The 19,247-nt window shown below is 40.7% G+C and overlaps 1 protein-coding gene across 1 annotated transcript; it reads right to left on the reverse strand.

Annotated features, from left to right (window-relative positions):
- Positions 1–2,560: 2,560 nt before the first annotated feature.
- ANGPTL5 (angiopoietin like 5) lies at positions 2,561–18,859 on the reverse strand. The gene is made up of 8 exons (XM_081951237.1): positions 18,707–18,859; positions 15,910–16,054; positions 14,318–14,421; positions 11,687–11,780; positions 9,205–9,305; positions 6,786–6,906; positions 5,817–6,002; positions 2,561–4,570 (listed from the first exon to the last, which is right to left on the reverse strand). The coding sequence occupies exons 1-8, from the start codon at positions 18,806–18,808 to the stop codon at positions 4,260–4,262; spliced, it is 1,164 nt and encodes a 387-aa protein (XP_081807363.1). The 5' UTR covers positions 18,809–18,859; the 3' UTR covers positions 2,561–4,259.
- Positions 18,860–19,247: the final 388 nt, after the last annotated feature.

Genomic DNA, 19,247 nt, shown 5'->3' on the forward strand with positions numbered 1-19,247 from the left:
CATTTTCCTTTTTTCTTTCATTCCTTTTTTAGATTTGCTTTTACTCCATGTAAATGTGTGTGTGTGTGTGTGTGTGTGTGTGTTGTATTTGTGCTGATAAATAAAGGGAGACTAATATAGATATTTGGGCATACCAGGGGTTGTATTTGGCACGTATGTTCTTCTTGGCTTTAGGTTCTTGCTAAGAAAAGATTTTTCTAAATGACCATCAGATCATTAGTATTTTTTATACAGTAATTAACATGCTCTGATGCTAAGGAGTTCTACTTCCCCTCCCCACCTGAAAAGAACTCTCTTCCAACTGCCAGTTGCCTTATATTAACACGCTCTGTTGCTAAGGAGTTAGACATTCTACTCCCACTCCCCACCTGAAAAGAACTCTGGTCCAACTGCCAGTTGCCTCACATTCCGTTACCTCAGTTCAAACTGGCAGACGTTCCACTCCTTCACTCAGGAGCAGTCTGGGGCTCCTTACAGTACTAAACGTCGGTACCTCACCAAAATATCTATGCCTTCCACTATTGAACTGCTTCCAGACTCAAGGTGGTAGGAGCAATATTCCCTTATGTGTTTCAATCACTGACCACCATGGATTGAACCAGAATGAAACGGATTTCTTCTGCATTGCCCAATCACATAGTTTCACATACAGTTAAATATTTTCGGGGAGGGCTTATTTTCAGGGGAGGACTTGTTTTAGCGCATGGTCTCAAAAGTTTGATTGGGCTTATTATCCAGGAGGTCTTAGTTTCTGGGAAACAGGTTAATATGTAAATAAATGCACTTTACTGAGAATTCAGCTAACTTTATTTAGAAAGAGAGAGAGAGAGAGAGACACTGAAGGCTTGCCATCAAAGTGCATTTCAGGGGCTATGCAATCCAGACCATAAGCTTTTCGAAGGAAAAGCAAAATTCTTGGACTAAATTGCTCAGTTCTGTCCAGATGTTTAAAGCAGTCTGCATCTACTGCCACGTCAGTTGGAGCCTGACTGTATGATTTCCCCGCTTAATGCAGAAAACATCTTTTTCTCAGCTACTGAGTAATACTAAGAATCATTTTAAATAATAGCTTTCATTAAAATTAAAGTTAGCATGGAGAAAAGGGACCAAATGGGGGAAATGAAAAATGTCCATTATGTTACAACTGCCCGTAACATGACCTCTCAAAATGTTCTAATAAAAGAACTCCAGAATTCCAGGCAATGATTTTTGGGAATTCTGAGAGTTCTTATATCATCTCTGCAACAAGTTGAAAAATTTCAAATAGCATTGTAGAACGTCAGCTCCTACCCCTCTTAGAAGGATGAAATATTTGGGGGGATATTAAATTTGGCAGAATATTATATTTCCCCAAAGGGAGAAATGGAAAAACATGTTTTTTAGAGGCAGAAAGCAGCCCTCGTTTTCCTTAATAGCCCACAGCAGATGTCAGCACTTAAGAGATAAAGAGCTTATTGAAAGAGGAAGACAAGTATCTAGATCAGTGATGGCGAACCTTTTTTGGCTCGCGTCCCACAAGTGGGGGGAGCGCAGGGGGGTCGAGTGTGGACGTGCCGCACCCATAATGCAACGCACGACCCCCCAGTGCGCATGCGCGCAAAATGCGCATCCCCCATTTTTACATTTTTTTTTGCCCTCCCCATGCTCCAGGGGCTTTATAGAAGCCTGGGGAGGGTGAAAAGAGCCTCCCCTGCCCCCCCGGAGGCCCTCCAGAGGCTTCAGGGACTGTCCAGAGGCTTCCCTGAAGCCTTCGGAGTGCTTAAAACCACCCTCTGGTTTGCTCGGAGGGTGGTTTTAAGCATTCTGAAGGCTTCAGGGACGGTCCCTGAAGCCTCCGGGGGGGCGGGGGAGGCTTTTTTCGCCCTCCCCAGACTCCTATAAAGCCTCTGGAGCCTGGGGAAGGCGAAAAATAGCTTTTAAAAAGGTGAACTCAGCTGGCCAGCGCGCGCATGGGTGCTGGCCAGCTGACAGGGCAGCGCCTCGCATGCCCTGACAAATGGCTCCACGTGCCACCTGTGGCACGCGTGCCATAGGTTCGCCATCACGGATCTAGATAGTTCTATTCATAGGCAAAGCAAATGCTGCAGGCAGAAATCCATTCAAGAAAGGATATTTTGAAACTCCCTGCAGCAAAGTCTGAAGAAAGGCAGAATGGTAGGATTAGAAGCAGCCCCCTCACTCAAGAGCCAAAACAGAAAGAAAGCCATTATGCCACAATAGGAATTGCCAAACACCCATTCAGAAGACATGTCCCTTCATTGCACCATCCCAGAGTAGTCCAAACTTTACCTGGGAGCTCAGCTAAACAATAAGACAGAGGCTGACCAGAGTAGCTCAGACAAACACTTAGGATTTGCATTTCCTCTTTTGCTTATAGAGCCAGCTATGACCCCTACATAACCCCTACATGACCCCCATAGGAATCTGACAACAGCCAATAGAATATTAAAGGACATGTTCTTGCACAGGAACAGGAAGCTCAAATACAAAGCCCAGAGATGGTATAACTCTTCCCCCCCCTCTTTCAACTTCATTTTTGTCAGGTGCCCAGAACCATAAACCCACGTGGTTCTGCTCCATCTTTCCAATCCGCCTTCATATTTCCAGTGTCTTTTTCCCAGCTTGGAACTGAGATGGATATTTTCTTCCCACAGCATATTAGAAAGTGGACAGATATTTCTACACCCATTCCTCCACTCCACCTGGAAGCTGCATCTCTTACATGAATCCAGTCCTTGTAGTTATGTTATGGTAGAGTGTAGTGTACATACTCGGGCAACTAGTTCCAGTAAGTCATGATTATTAATCGTAGAATTGTAACATGATCACAGTTGTGCTTTTTTTTTGTCTTAACAGTGTCACACGATAGACATTTCAAGTGATAGTATTTATTTCAAAAAGCTGTAAGAAAGCATTTGTTAAAGAGAACCAGAACACATTCCAGATATTAATGATGTAAACAGAACATTAATCGGGGACTACCTGTAGTGCAAAGAAGCTATGTTTTGCAAATAACCAGCCTCAAATAAGATAGAAGGCCTTTTCACCCAGGGCAGATAGTCCTCATTTAATGACCCCAGCTGGGACCAGCAACTTATTGTTAAGCAAAGTGGTCACTAAGTGAACCCACAATTGTGCTTATGATCTTACTTCAACTTTCCTTTGCTCTACAGGCCTACAAGGCCATAAATGCAAGGATCAGTCCCAAACATGTTCATCTGTGTCCTAACTGCGAACAGTTGCTAAAGGAGGGCTACCTGTATTCTTTTCCTTTCTCTAAAAAAAAGTTTAACTACAGTCTGAATATTATCTTTGCCCAGTCGGATATTTAACCATAGTGAGGATTATTTCCCCCGTTTTCATCATTCACTAAAAAATAAAAAAGCACATCTCATCCGCCCCTATTGTTTACCACCTTTGCTGATTTACTACAATTGCTTGTGCAATTCTTTCATATCTTTCATATCCTTTCTCTTAAAGTAATGCTGATATTTTAAATTTGCAGGCCTGCAATTCTGCTGACTGTTCAAAAGAAGAAGGGAACGGCGGTAGCAAAGGAGGGGGGGTGGAATTATCGTGCTTATAGCTTTCCAATCCGGGAATGGCGTGCTAATACAGTAAGTCATTGATGCATTCGGCAGTGCAGTAAAATATCGCAAATGTAGTAACATTGTCCTGAAGAGTGTAATTGCAAAATAATGCAGTGTGCAAAGTGCCTCAACTCTTTAAATAAATTGTTACACTAAAATCAGGGGTGAGATCCAGCCAGTTCGCATCGGTTCGGGCGAACCAGATGTTAATTTTGCATCTGGTTCGCTGAACCAATTGTTGAAAGGACTGGCTGGCCCCGCCCACACCTCCCCTCCTCAGAGTCTCCACACGGCCCGTTCATCATGCTAGGTAAGTGCAGGGTCTATGCGGAGGCTCTGGGAGGCAAAAAGTGGGCCTCCTAGAAGTTTGGAAATGGGCCCATTTCCAGCCTCCGGAGGGCCTCCGGAACCTGGGGGTCCATTTTCGCCCTCCTGGAGGCTCAAAGAAAGCATCCGGAGCCTGGGGAGGGTGAAAACAAACACCCTCCCTCCCACCGTGGTGCAGAAGGCTGAATAGGCCATGCCCAGCATGGCCACACCCACCTAGCAACCGGGCAGAGAACCAGTTGCTAACATTTTTCAATCCCACCCCTGACTAAAATGTTATGCATATTAGACCGAGAAGTGCTATTAGAAAGCCTAATTTCTGGATGTTCAAGACGTATCCTCTTATCTGAAATATGTTCTTCTGATTTTCATTGACACGGATTTAATTTTGACTGGCTTGTTCTCAACCTTCCAGGTGTCCCAATGGATACCGGATACCAGCATCTTCCTTGTGAATCGGTGGACACCATTAAGATTTGCGAGACCGCATTGGTTAAACCACCAGCCGGTGCTCTCACTAAAGTTACTGCAGCTCTTGATAGGTGGTTCTTGAAGAGAGCAGGCTGGATTGCAACCATCGTTATCCACATCAAAGGTACTGAAAGGTAATGTATCCTGGTTATCTTCTTTTCTATATCCCCGAAATGCATCACCTAAGCAGGAACAAAAAAATAAGGAGAAACAATGGTCATCGAAGATCATTCAATTTGCTATAAGTTTCAGGTTTAAGTTATAGTAAAGGGAATGCATATTTAATTATACATGTAGTATTAGCCATAGTTAGAATTGTATTTGCACAAAACTGGAAAAGTGGAGAGATCCCTACTGATGAGAATGTGATTAGGAAAATATTAGACTGTGCAGAAATGAATAGACTAATGCTTGCCATAAAGTGAATCTTATATGACATGGGAGCTATTTTATCAAATAAAATAGAAAATAAAATGAAAACAGAAGTTAGAAACAAATGGAAATGAGTGAAATATAGAAAATATAGAAAACATGTTAAGCTAGAGAAGTAAACAATATGATGATTCTTACCAATATGACTATTAATATTATTATATTTAATATTATTATTATATTCTTATTAGAAGATATGTTAAGAGGGAGAAATGAATATTTATTATGCTCATTATTATTATTGTAAGATTAGAGAATCAATATCAATGTAATGAATACTGTTGTAAATTTTGATTGTTATTGCACAGAGACATTTGTACACAGAGGATGCACTGTTTAATGGAAGATGGAATGTTTAAGTTTAAAAAAAAGTTTTATAAAAAAAAGATCATTCAATTTGCTTCTATGAGTATTTGGAATTAATGAGAGCCTTAATCATTCGCAAATCAGACACTCAGGAGCAGGGGTGTCAAATTCGATTTCATTGAGAACCACTTCAGGGTTGTGTTTGACCTCGGGGGGGGCAGGGGGCATGGACAGAGGGCATGGGCAGCTCAATATCACTCATGTCGGGGGTGCCTGTGATGGCCTGAGCCCTATGCCAGGGCTCCCGAGCTCTGTTTTCGGGAGCTCACTCCGTTATGTGGCGCTAGGGATTCGAACCGCCAAACTGCCGACCTTCTGATCGACAAGCTCAAAATCCCACCTTCTCCAATGACAGCAACTTGCTTTCATTTTAACCATTTCCTTATAGCTGACAAGAATAATTCATTCTGCAAATGGCCCATGGACTTTTTGGTCAAAGAGACTAAAACCAGATGCCATTTTGGCCAATGTCACATAAAGAGTTGGGTTGAAAAGGACCTGGCTGTATTCTTTCTTTGTGATTTGGTTCTAGATCATCCAGTGCAGCTACAGATATTATTCGTCACCTTATTTTCCCGTATTGTAGAAACTTGCTTTCAAAAACCGACTGTTTGGGCCTCCAGATCTTACCAGCATTTCCAGAGTAACGTCCTAGATGTATTTTGAAGGAGCACAGTTCGTCCTCTAGCCAAAAACTGTCATATGATGCGTACGCATACATGTCATCTTCAGACTCCAAGTCGATGTAAAGCATGAAACTGGTTGCTTTCTGGTTTGCTAGGTGGAAAATCTTTCGGAGGCCGAGCCAAAATTCCCCTATTCAAAAAAACAGAATATAGAATTTAAAAATCCTTACATCTTGCCCATGTTCTCGCAGCTTGCTCTGAAATTAACTGTTGTGGCCTGTCAGCTGCTGGCCCCTCCAGCAGCCGAATCAGAGGAAGAGGAGGCGCGGGGGTTAGGGTCGGCATCAAGGCAACCTGAGAGCTCCGAGGGGGAAGAGGGAGTGGAGCTGGCAGAGAGAGAGAGAGACTTTTTGTCTGGGAGATCTGGGAAGTGGGAGATCTGGGGAGCTGAGAAAAAAATACTGGGTACACTGAGCTGATTTTGCTCCCCATTTCGGGCCTAGAGGGCCTTCCCGCAGCCCCCTGAGAGCAAAAATGGGCTGGGGGGCGCATTGCACCGCACCGAACCCCCCACACTCGGTTTTGGGAATAGTGGGTCTCCCTGCAGCCTCCTGGGAGCAAAAAAGTGGGCACGCAAGCCATCGCCCCAGTTCAGCTCCACCGCGCATGCACATGCATTTCCCACCAGCCAGCTGGGTGTCAGGTCTCTGCTACACATGCACAGTAGGTGGGGCACGTGCGGGGGTCGTGTGTGAATTCACAGTGAGTGGGGCCCGCGTGTGCATGCGCAGGGATGGGGGCATGCAGTGGGGGAACATGTGCGTGTGCGGGGGAGCATGTGCGGGGTGGGGGTCGCATTGCACTTTGGGAGTTTGGGCACTCCATTTGGAAAAGGTTAGCCATCACTGCGTTAGGACATTGAGCTACATTGGAGCAACTAGGAAGAGGTGCAGCATGAATAATAAACCAATACCTGAAAGGTCGCCAAATCCATCCAAATATTCAGACCAGGTCCTTTGAAACTCAACTGTTCCTTCCGTTCTCTTCTGAATCACTGTCCATCCTCCTCCTCTAAAGTCCATTTCACACAAAACCTAAAATGGTTAAAGGCAGCAGAAGAATCCTGTCATGAGCCAACGTGATGCATCAGTTAAGATGTTGAATTAGAACAGAGCAGTGGTGGGTTCCGGATCCCGTTGCAACCTGTTTGCTGCAACGGCATCCAGCATCCACCACGTGAACGCGTGCAGCACGCGCATGCGTATTTACTGCACGCAACGCTCCAGCTGCTCACCAGAGTGTCGCGCAGGCGGCGTACGCTCCATGCACATGCGTGAAAGCCCCAATCGGCTCAAATAGCGGTAAGAAGAGCGGGCAGGCGGATTGGCCCTCCGGAGCACCGTACCGGAATGGTAACTGGTGCTCCCAGCGGGCCCCGGTACCCCCGTACCGGGTCGTACCAGTCGTATCCCACCACTGGAACAGAGGAAACCTAGATTGACTTCTACCCTCACTGAGGCATTTGAGGCCAGTCTTTCTTTTTCAACCTGGCCTATTCAAAGGTTGATTAGCATGGGATTAAAATTAAGGATCCCCAATAAATCGACTAGGAGTCCCAGTGAAAATTTGCCTGGTTAATCTAATGAATTACATTTTTTAACAAAACAAATCCAGCATATCGCTTTGATGACTTCAACTTTTGTAGACACTGGTATTAATTGCTAAGAGTTGGGGAAAAGTTAACATTGGTTGAAACAATTTTTGTCATTTCTGAAAATAGTCTAGAGTGTATGCTGAAACATTCCATGCTTTCTAACTCATAGGGGAAAAAATGCATTCATTGCGTTTGGAAAAAAATGATTTAAAAGTATGCCAGTTTGAAAATTCAACTCCCCTTGCATATTTTCACAGAAATAAACCCAGTTTCTCCCAGAAAGTATTGTATAGCCTGTATTTATTCGTCTTATAATATTTTAAAGGTTCAACATTTTACCTTCCAGTTTCATTTATTTATTTATTTCCACATTTATATCTTGCTTTAATTCAAAAGAGCTCAAAATTTTGCTTTCATGACTCTCCTTCCACTCATATCAAGGATCACTTTTCTAGATTCTCTAACTTTTAGGAGATCTTTTAAATGTTGAGTTGTTGATTATGTTGATCACAAATAGATTGATTGCATTCCAAAATATTAGAGCCGTGGTGGAGCAGTAGTTAGAATGCAGTATTGCAGGCTAATTCTGTCAACTGCCAGCAGTTCGATCCTGACAGGCTCAAGGTTGACTCAGCCTTCCATCTTTTCAAAGTTGGTAAAATAAAGACCCAGATTTGGGGGTGGCGGCAATATGCTGACTCTGTAAAAATTGCTTAGAGGGGGCTGTAAAGCACTAGGAGGTGGTATATAAGTCTAAGTGCTAGTGCTATTATTAAACTCTGAAAATATAACCTTAGGTCACTTTTTATGCTGCGTTTTCTCTATGAAGTCTCCTGCATAGTTTCATCGATGTGCTGAATTAAAAGCACATTTTCTTAGGTTTTTATTAGTCACTCATTTTGTAAGCAACAATGTTGGGATAGGCCCAAGAAGGATGGGAGGTTGGCAGCTTAGAACTCTGGAACTTTTTTTTGTGTGCAGTTCTGTTCTGAGTCTATTTTGTCATAAAATCATAAAACATCTATCTAGGAAAATACTTTTTGTCCAGGAGCTTTCTGTTGGTGGGCAGGTGAGCAAAGAGTGGGAAAAACAGGCTTATGATTCCAGATATCTATGAGGTCCTAGTTTTGATTTGTCAAAACTACAATTCTGTACAAAACAATTTTCCTCTTTTGGGGATTTCCCAAAATTTTGCCTAACTTTGCCACTGAATCTTATCCAAGCTTTATGGCTATCCCTTTTTAAGTCTATTGAATTGTGTGAACAGAGGTGATATTCAGCCAGTTTTGACCAGTTCTGGAGAACCGTTAGCAGAAATTGTGAGTAGTTCAGAGAACCAGCAAATACCACCTCTGGCTGGCCCCACCCCCATCTATTTGCTGCGTCCCGGGTCCCAGCTGATCGGCTGGGTCTTCTTTTGCTGCCCTGCACAGGAGAACGGAGCTGGAAAGCAGGTTAGTGGGGTGGGGAGGGAATGGAGATTTTGCACTATCCTTCCCCTGCCACGCCCACCAAGCCACGCCATGCCCACCAAGCCATACCCACAGAACGGGTAGTAAACATTTTTTAATCCCACCACTGGCTGAAGTTGGCCTGTGAGTTGTGTGAACCTTGTCTAGCAATCTGAGAAGCCAGATCACTGGATTAATTGAATCAACTATGGTCAGGCTTCCTGTGGATAATCTGTTTTAAGGACAAAAAAATCAAGCAAATAGTAAATATGAAAAATCAATATTACCTCAAATGGATAACTTGCTCCTTCTGGGTGGATTATATATAAACCGCTTGGAGTTTTTGTAACTGATCCAATGGTATCTTTAATATCACTGCAATCTAAACCTACAGGACAACATTACAAAGGGGTGTTTTAGTTAAATGAAAGAGATCCTTTATCAGGACAGGGATCTAATATCGCAACTCTTCAACATGGAATTCCCTCTACAATAGATCTGAGAAGTGTGGGGTGATTTTATTTTATTTTTCTACTGATAGGAGTATCATTTTTTCCCCAATTTAAAAGGATTCTGGCTATTTATGATAGGTGGAAATTTTCAGAAGCCAAGAAGATCCTGCATTCAAGAAAGATTTTAGTCTGGGTTTGTTTCCTTATTAAAAAAAACAATGTTATCAAAGCCGTAGATCAGGCATCTCCAATTTGCAGCCTGCATGGTGCATTTGGCCCTGGATAGGTAGTAATGTGGCCCCACAAGAGACTTTTAACATTATTATGAGCCTTTATGTACACTATCTGATAACCCGGTGTTGCCCAGTTATTTATTTATTTATTTATTTATTTATTTATTTATTTATTTATTTATTTATTTATTATTTATTCTTTATTTATTTATTTATTTATTTATTTATTTATTTATTTATTTGTTTATTTATTTATTTATTTATTTATAGGGTAAAAATGTCCAGACCAAATGTAATTTCTAATGTTGGATTTTCCCGCTTACCAGAGGGAGCCCCCTTGTGGAGTACAGTGAAGCCATTACCATGGCAACTCCACTGCGCTATACAGTAGAAGCCATTTTAAGGCAGTACAGTAGAAGCCATTTTAAGGCACAACAGGCTGTATCTTAACAGAACACCCCCCAAGGGGTGTTAGGGGTGTCTTACCCTCACAGTATTTTTCCCCCAGAGAATAAGTCATCTGTGTATCACGTTTTGTTGAAATTGCTCAAGGTGTTCCAGAGGTATGCTGGAACATACAAACATACATACACACAGAGCCGTTTTTTAATATATATAGATTATCTATATTATGTATTTTATATGCGGCCCAAGACAATTCCTCTTCACTCAGTATGGCCCAGGCAAGCCAAAATATTGGAAATGTCTGCTCTACATGAAGATCTCAGACTCTGTTAGGGAAAAAGGAAGATAGGGAATGGAGACCTCACTTGCTTCTTTCTATCCTAGGAATTGGGGCTGTCCAAAGGATTGAACAGATTTTTTGTGTGTGTGTGATTTTAGCACTGCTGGTGTTAGAGTAGAACTTGAAAGATCATCCTGTGTGTGATGAAAAGTCAATGGATTAATTTAGGCTATCATTATCTCTTAGACTAGACTTCTTCCCAGAATGGTTGTTGTGCAGAAAAAAATGGAGAGGGAAAAATTACATGGTTCTTTGAACACTGAAGAAAAGAAGGGGAAGGAGGGAGGGAGAGAGGGAGGAAGGAAGGAAGGAAGGAAGGAAGGAAGGAAGGAAGGAAGGAAGGAAGGAAGGAAGGAAGGAAGGAAGGAAGGAAGGAAGGAAGTTTGGTTTAAAGGAGGGCATCCTGCTTAGGTTTATCAGTTACTTCCATTTGGTTATTCCTTTTTCTTTCCTTCTTAAAGTGAAACAAAAGACTATTATGGGAAACTGGCTACAGTATTGTTTTAGCCCATTAACTGGTACCATTCCCACTGATATCAGGACAAGATTCAAGCTTTTCAGATGTTCTGATAAATGTTATTTTATCAAAACATAACATAAACAAAACATAAGGTATGTCCTAGGCCAGTGTTGGCGAACCTTCCGGAGCTTCCGGTTTCCGGCGTGCACATGCACGCCAGTCACCTGGTCTTCCAGTTTCTGGCACACATGCACACGCCAAGACCAGCTGGCCGGCGCACATGCGCTTGTCGGAGACCGGAAGCTTAGCTTCACAGCGCGCACATGCACACCAGGGAGCAGCTCTTCCGGTTTCCAGCACTCCTGCGGGCATGAAGACCAGCTGGCTGGCACATATGTGTGTGCTCCAGAACCCAGAAGTGCAATGGGCAATGGCTGGCATGCCCAGAAAGATGGCTCTGTGTGCCACTTCCGGCATGCATGCCATAGGTTCAGCATCACGGTCTATGGCTCAATAATCACATCAAACATCAAAGTTGCCAAAGGCTTCAGATAAATGTGCAAGACGTAAGTGGGAGTTCAAAGTAGGGGGCTCAAGCGGGTGATGGGTAAAATACTAATAATATTAATATTCTGCTTCCTTTTCCAAAATTAGCTATAGGTGATTTGACCCATAAATTCTCACAGCATTCCAGGTAGTGAGTAGTCATTTGTCACTTATTCAGAATGAAACAAGCAACAATCATACTTCAAAAAAGGTAATAAAAAACCACCCCACCGGATGTATCACTTTTATGATAGAAACACGCTATCTTATAGTTCTACATATTTCAGTAAATACTGCAAAATCTAAGCAGGAATTTTTAAAAAAAATCTTTACCATGAGACTGGACTGCTCGATGGGGAAATACATCGATTGGTTTTCTGGACATGTCTGCATTTAATTGCATAACTCGGCTCATAAGTTCATTAATCTGCATATGCAAAAAGGGAAATGTTTAAAAATCTTCAACATGTGGGAGTATTCAATAGTCTATTCCTTGGGTCATTGCTTTTGTAATGCTAACACTGGATGTGAGCCCGTTGAAATTAAATAATGTATGTGTTGCAATTAATGTACTTGGAGAAAATTACTATTGCACAAAAAAGGACTTAATTCTAAGCAATGCATTGTTATGGATTTGGCAGACTGGTTGGGTGACTCCACCCCCCAAAAAAATGTCATTTTTCTGTAGTTCTTGAGCATAAAAAGTTAGTTCCAAGATTTTTAGAAGCTAGATCTTTGAAACCAGAGCCTTAAGGCACTGTATTTTAGAGCTGTCTTGGCATTTCATTGGCTCAAGAAAATAGTTGAAAGCCAGGACTGTTCCAATCATTTGCAGCAGAAGTTTGCATGACCAGATACACAGATATGGACACAATCCAGGGAAATGCCATGAGAAACCAAATGATTTGCATGCAAGAATTTCGGGGCTATTTTCCAGGCATGAGCCTATCCTTATTCAAAGGTGGAAAAAAAAAGATTTTGAAATATTCATGGGGCTCTATTGTTGGAGATAATACAAAAGATCCACAGATCACAGAGGTTTTGCTTTATCTTTTTCTGGCTGTTCTTTTCCCCCCACAGTTCAGAGGTGGCATTCAACCACTTCTGACAGGTTCTGGAGAATTTTGAGTAGTTCGGAGAACCAGCAAATAGGCTGGCCCCGCCCCTGCTGCCTCTCAGCTTCCCAGCGGATCTTCTTTTGTTGCCCTGAGAAGGAGAACGGAGCTGGAAAGCAGGTTAGAGGGGTGGGGAGGGAATTGGGATTTTGCAGTAATCTTCCCCCGGGAGTGGGGAGGGAATGGGGATTTTGCAGCATCCTTCCCCTGCCACGCCCACAAAGCCATGCCATGCTCACAAAGCCACGCCTACAGAACTGGTAGTAAAAAAAATCGAATCACACCACTGCCACAGTTCATAGTATTTATGCAATTTGTCAGGTGTGCAACTTTTTTTAAAAATAAAAACATCTAGGAGAGGGGAGGTGGCATGTTGTAATTGTGTCTGCAGCAGAGGCCTCCCTGTTTACTGTAGTTTCTTTGTTCTGAGGGAAACTTCCCTTAGGAAGTTCCTCTGAGCCGTGGTAGCACAGTGGTTAGAATGCAGCATTGCAGGCTAATTCTGCCAACTGCCAGCAGTTCGATTCTCACTGGCTCAAGGTTGACTCATCCTTCCATCCTTCCGAGGTGAGTAAAATGAGGAGCCAGATTGTTGAGGGGCAATAGGCTGACTCTGTAAACTGCTTAGCAATAGCACTTAGACTTATATACTGCTTTACAGCCCTTTCTAAGCAATTTACAGAATCAGCATATTGCCCCCAACAATCTGGGTCCTCATTTTACCCACCTCGGAAGGATGGAAGGCTGAGTCAACCTTGAGCCTGGTGAGAGTCAATCTGCAAAACTGCTGGCAGTCGGTGATCAACAGAAGTAGCCTGCAGTATTGCACTCTAACCACTGTGCCACCACGGCTCTTAGGGCAGGAAGGCATTACGAAGCGGTATATAAGTCTAAGTGCTATTGCTATTGCCTCTGAAAGTTTTCTTTCACCCTGCTATGAAAGAGTGTACAAGAGTGGAGTTCTAAAAAGGACAAAGCAATGAATATGTCTCAAAACTTTCTTTTCTGTGTATCACTTCCTGTTCTACCTGAATCCTCATTACAGGTAGCCCTCGACCTACGACCACTATGGATCCCAAATCTTCTGTTGCTAAGTGAGGCAGTTACAACCTTTTTACAACCTTTATTGCCACAGTTGTTAAGTGAATCACTGCAGTTGCTAAGTTAATAACATGGTTGTTAAGTGAATCTGGCCTTCCCATTGACTTTGCTTGTTAGAAGGTCGCAAAAGATAATCCCAGGACATTGCAACCATCATAAATAGGAGTCAGTTGGCAAGTGTCTGAATTTTGATCACACGAACATCAGGCTGTTGCAACGGTCGTTAAGTGTGAAAAATTGTCACTTTTTTCAGTGACTTTGAATGGTCGCTAAATGAACAGTCGTAAATCGAGGACACCTGTACATTTGCAATTTGGATTTTTGAAAACCTGCTTGCCTCGTCCAACCATGAGAATCATGTCCCTTGTGACTTGTATTGGATTGACTCCCCAATCCCTTAATAACCTAAATTAAGCCGATTAAATGAATTACCCCTAATATTTGATCATATAAGTCATCTGTTCTTTTAAAAAAATCAAAATTGCTAACTATATGTGGTCAAAGTGAAGAATTCTTAACAAATTTCAAGATTCTTATCTAGATTTCCAGTGATGTAAATGGCCTTTTCATAGCCTTTCAAACGTGGAGTCGTGTTTTTTCAGACATTGTAAGATAGCAATATTTTTTCCCCTCAACAATAAAAAGCTGTTTTCAGATAAAGTGCCCACATTATCTGTTAATTGTCAACAATTCATTTATATTACCGTTGCCCGAAAAAGAAATCCATTTAGCAAATATTGGCGGTTACCTGATTGGAGAGATAATCTAGAGATGACTGGTGATCGTCCAACATGTTCCGTATCATCTTCTTAGTACTTCTTGCATATTCAATTAGAGAAGTCTGCAAATTCCCTTTAAACATATAGATTGCCTGCTATGTTAATGTAATTTAAAGAATGCATTATATAAATATAAGAGGCAATGTGGAACATTGTTTTCAGTTTGTCTTTTGCTAGCCATATGAAATGGGTTTGTTTGTGCAAAACCTTTTTAAACAGAATGTAAATTTTTTTTAAAGGAAATGGACTAATGAAAGGTGGTAGCTCAGCTCCCGGAAAAAATCATAACTACTGGTTATTTTCTTTCCTAGCAGGAAAGAAAAAAACATTTGTCAGATATAGCAATAACATTTAGACTTATATACTGCTTCACAGTGCTTTTACAGCCCTCTCTAAGAGGTTTACAGAATCAGCCTATTGCCCCCAAAATTTGTCTCCTCATTTTACCGACCTTGGAAGGATGGAAGGCTGAGTCAACCTGGTGAGATTCAAACAGTCAGATTCGAATATATAATAGATAATATTGATTCAAATATATAATAGATATAGATAATATTGAGTTAACAAGCCAAATACATCAGTATATGGTGCTTGTAAATGTCTGTGTTACTAGATGTGAAACATTTTGAAACAAATTAGAATTTCAACACAATGAACTAGTCTGGAAAAATGATATTTATTTCATCATCATGGTGGGAAAAAAAACTATCAAGTTGTTTTCTCTGAAAAGATGAGTTCACAAGTAGCGTACTGCCAAATACCAATATGGGTGGGCCCTAGTTGAGAAGTTTACCATATATGGATAGAAACATATTGTGTGAGAGAAAGCAATATTCTATTTAATGTAAAGAATTCTATACTGTGAGAAGTAATCTGTAGGAGGGTCAATGACAATGATAGATATGGCAGGCATAAGAAAAAAATAGTTGCTAATTGATGATATTGTAATTTTACAATTTCACAAAGCGTGATATGTTATATACAGAGGTGGGCTATTGGGGATTTGCAGCGATTCGGGACAACCTCTACCTAAGATTCTGTGCAGCTTGGAGAACGCCCAAATCCCACTCCTGACTGGCCCCGCCCACCCTGCCCTGCCCCTCCCAAGAGTCCCTACGCGTCCCATTTTGAATGCAGGTAAGTGCAGGGCGCGCAGAGGCTCGGGAGAGGGTGGAAAACAGGCCTAAGGGAAGTTTGGAGGGGTGGAAATGAGCCCATTTCCTGCCTACAGAGGGCCTCCAGATCCTGGGGAGGCCCTTTTCACCTTCCCGGAGGCTTGAGGAAAGCCTCCAGAGCCTGGGAAGGCCAAAAACGTGCGCCCCACTGTGGTGCAGGAGGCTGACTAGACCATGGTATGCCCACCCAGCAACCGGGAAGAAAACCCCTTGCTAAAAATTTTGAAGCCATCCCTGGTTATATACCCTATAACATAACACTCTTTGTCAGAGATTTAAATGGATGGGTTTGCCAATTCCTGAAATCCTACATTTATATTATATAGGTTGATTGGCCTCAAATAACAAATGACATGAAAGAGTGGTTAAAATAAAAATATACATACGGCACATATAGTGTTTTTCTTCCTTCAATAGTTTAGTTTGAGAATCAGAGGATGCCTCACTCTTTTTCTTCTCTAAATTGTCCGTGGAGAGATTTTTTGTTACTAGACTGGCAGACTCCATCACTACAGTTGCTGTGGAATTGCCCTGTAACATTAAATCAAACAAAATGTTATTTTTTTTAAAAAAATATTCTTTAATTTCTGCTGTATGTGGAGTCAAAGTGCCTAACATCATACAAAACAAATGAACACAGTGGAAATTAAAAGCCTTTGCATTTTCAGAACTGAGAGAATGACTATTTCCCTTGTCTCAAATACCCATGTTTTTTTTTAACTTCCATTCATCATCTACATGCTTTGTTTATACACGACTTGTAAATTTCACAAGACCAGATCACCTTCATTCAGCAGCAACTAATCTCACAGCAACCTTGCAAGATTAGTTGGGCTGAGAAAGAGGGACTGATCCAAAGTTGCCCAAACATTTTTCGCACCTGAACCAGTTCTAGAACTCACCCTCTCCTGGTTTCTCATTCAGATCAATTACATCTTTCTTTTTTCTCTTAGTTTCACAAACATTCGTGTCTTCCTTTCCCTCCTTCCTTTTCACTTCCCTTCACACATGCCGTTTACCAGTGACACCTCTTAAATCACAAAATGTAATCATTCAGATGCTATTGCATTACTGGATACATTCATAAACACTGACCTCTGCCATCTTTACTTAATTAAAGCTTTCACATAAAGACGGGTACGGTATTGTTTCCAGCCTAAGTCACAACCTTGCCATATGAAGCATTCTTATAAATGGTAAGGTGTTGGAATTTATTGTTGGAATGTGTTTCTATGCAACAACTACAGTAGTATTCAGCCAGTAGTTGGCAGTATTTATAAGTCTGGCTCTATGGTATATACTCTATGCTCTTTTGTTCTGAGTAGTTTCCTGTTTCCCGTTATTGTAATATAGTTGAGCAGTAAAACACATGGTGACTGTACTCTGTGTTTGCTCTGGTGGTGCTTTATCTAAACAGAATTTTAGACATAAGGACAGTGCCAATCCTGTTGCATGTTCACTAGTCAACTATGAGCAAAACTCAACCCCATTCTAATCTCAAGTATACTCACTCTGTTTTATGCAAGCCAAGATCTCTAATTTGCAATGTATTTTGCAAGCCAATTTGATGTTTCCTATTGTACTATGAAATGGTATATAAAACTAAGTACTATTGCTATTCATGCATCAAGTTGTAGGTATATGCAGAATACTAACACATGCTTAGGATAAAACTTGGCACCCTCCAGATGTGGGCTGCCATTCCCAGAATTCCCGGGCAACGTGGTAGTTGGGAAATTTAAAAAACTAAACTTGTAAGATAACTGGAGAGAGTCAGTTAGATCTAGTGGTTAAGGCACCAGGTTATAAACCAGGAGAGCATGAGTTATAGTCCTGCCTTAGGTATGAAAAATGGTTGGGTGACTTTGGATCAATAACTCTTTCTCAGCCAAACTAATCATACAAGGTTACTTTTGTGGGAAAAAGAGGAGGAGGAAGGAGTATTAGGTATGTTTGCCACTTTGAGTTATTTATAAAAATAATAGAGGGCCGAATTAAAAAAAATCTAAAGTAAAAAAGCTTGGAGAAAACTATTCTGGGATATAAACATACCTTTTTGGAAGAGTTTCCACATCAGACTTGGCATCAAATGTTCATGATAACTGTTTAAATATTTATTTTATTTTTAGAATAAAAGAAAAACAATATATTGGACTATTTTTTTAAAACTAGGGAGAAAAAAATGCTTTGGTTATTTAAATATTTCTACTGGGCCTTTTTTATCTTCATATAAACATATATTCCCTTAGAATAGTTCATAGTAAGTGATACTCATTGTAGAATTCTCCTTTGAAAGTAAAAAACTTAATTTGTATTTGGAAAATTCTTAAATACATTTAGTATACATTGAAACTTCACTGAATACCATTGGATAGACTTCCACTAAATATCTGTGGGGTGCTCATATAACATTTTGTTTGTTGTTTCTATAGAAATTCATCATAACATCTTCAGTTTCTGAAGCCAATAATATCATGCCAGAACATCATGTTATGAAGTACATTTTCTAAAAGAATAACAAAATGTAATGGCCAAAGGCTGAAACTAGAGACATGATGAGATATATAAACCGAGAATAAACTAATTAAACCTTTCACCTAATCCTCTGACAGGAAAAAAAATAGAATTAAAAAAAAGAATTTCCAGAACTTTTAGTCACTTAAAACAGATAAAGCTCATACTTAAAAGCAAAGAGTAAATTGGTCTTTAAAATTCTACAACTTCTTCAAATCCAGTTTGAATCTCCAGATAAAATGATAACAAACAAAAAGAATTCCCCCCCCAAAAAAAAGCCCTCCCCTTTGTTAATATTAAAATGTGCAATAAAATAAGCCCTTATCTCCAGATGCATCTAGGAACTAAAGATTGCAACACTCCCATATAATTTATCAAAAGAAATGCCTCCATGTTTTACTTTTATTAATGATCTGGTAACTTTCCCTCCCTTTGCAGAAGTTAATGTCAAAATTCCTAATAAATTGCAGCAAGTTTCACAGAATTTATATATCAAACAACAGGAAAAAGCAAGCAGAGTTTCCGTTGCTAGTTTCTTGAATACAGTTTTAACATAAATCTTTCAAAACAATTGAAGTGGTTTGGGGTGAAATAAACAACACCGCTTGAAATCAGAATATGCTGTCTATGTTTCTATCATTTATCAAGGCAATACAACACAAACCTTACCATTGCAGAACATGGCTCCACACTATGAACTATAGAATCCGCCCAAATAAAAAATATAATATTTAGGAAGATCAGTGAGGTAGATCTATTAGGATAGATCATGTCTGAGTTGGAAGAATAAACATTTTTCAAACAGTTTCAAATTGCCTTGAAAATAGGCTGTCCACTGGCCAATGATGTCTTGAATTAAGAATTCAGGAATGTGTTTAGCAGCAACTTTAGCCAAAAAGCCAACCCTTTCATGTCCAGACTTCATAACCTTACATAAATTTGATTTTAGGTAGTCCATACAGAGTTTGTTCCTAAAGCCAATGATAAACTATAATATGATTTCATCTGCAGATTATTTTACCTTTAAGGTAACTACCCTATTTCCTTGAAAATAAGACCCAACTGAAAAATAAACCCTAGCATAATTTTTCAGGATTCCTGTAATATAAGGCCTACCCCCCCCCCCAAATCAGCCTAGGATGGACACAGTTAGTACCGTATTTCCCTCAAAATAAGATCTAATCAGAAAATAAGCCCCAATGCATCTTTT

Source organism: Natrix helvetica (genome assembly GCF_964273705.1).
Source record: "Natrix helvetica genome assembly, chromosome: 4".
Taxonomy (NCBI): Eukaryota; Metazoa; Chordata; class Lepidosauria; order Squamata; family Natricidae; genus Natrix; species Natrix helvetica.

Bases quoted from the DNA above. Each gene is read 5' to 3' on its own strand.
- ANGPTL5 (XM_081951237.1), bottom strand. From the start codon at position 18,808: ATGATCTATCCTAATAGATCTACCTCACTGATCTTCCTAAATATTATA. The intron at 16,055-18,706 runs GTAAGGTTTGTG...TTAATGTTACAG, and splicing joins TGGAGCCATGTTCTGCAATG to GGCAATTCCACAGCAACTGT. The intron at 14,422-15,909 runs GTATGTATATTT...ATATGTTTAAAG, and splicing joins AGAAAAACACTATATGTGCC to GGAATTTGCAGACTTCTCTA.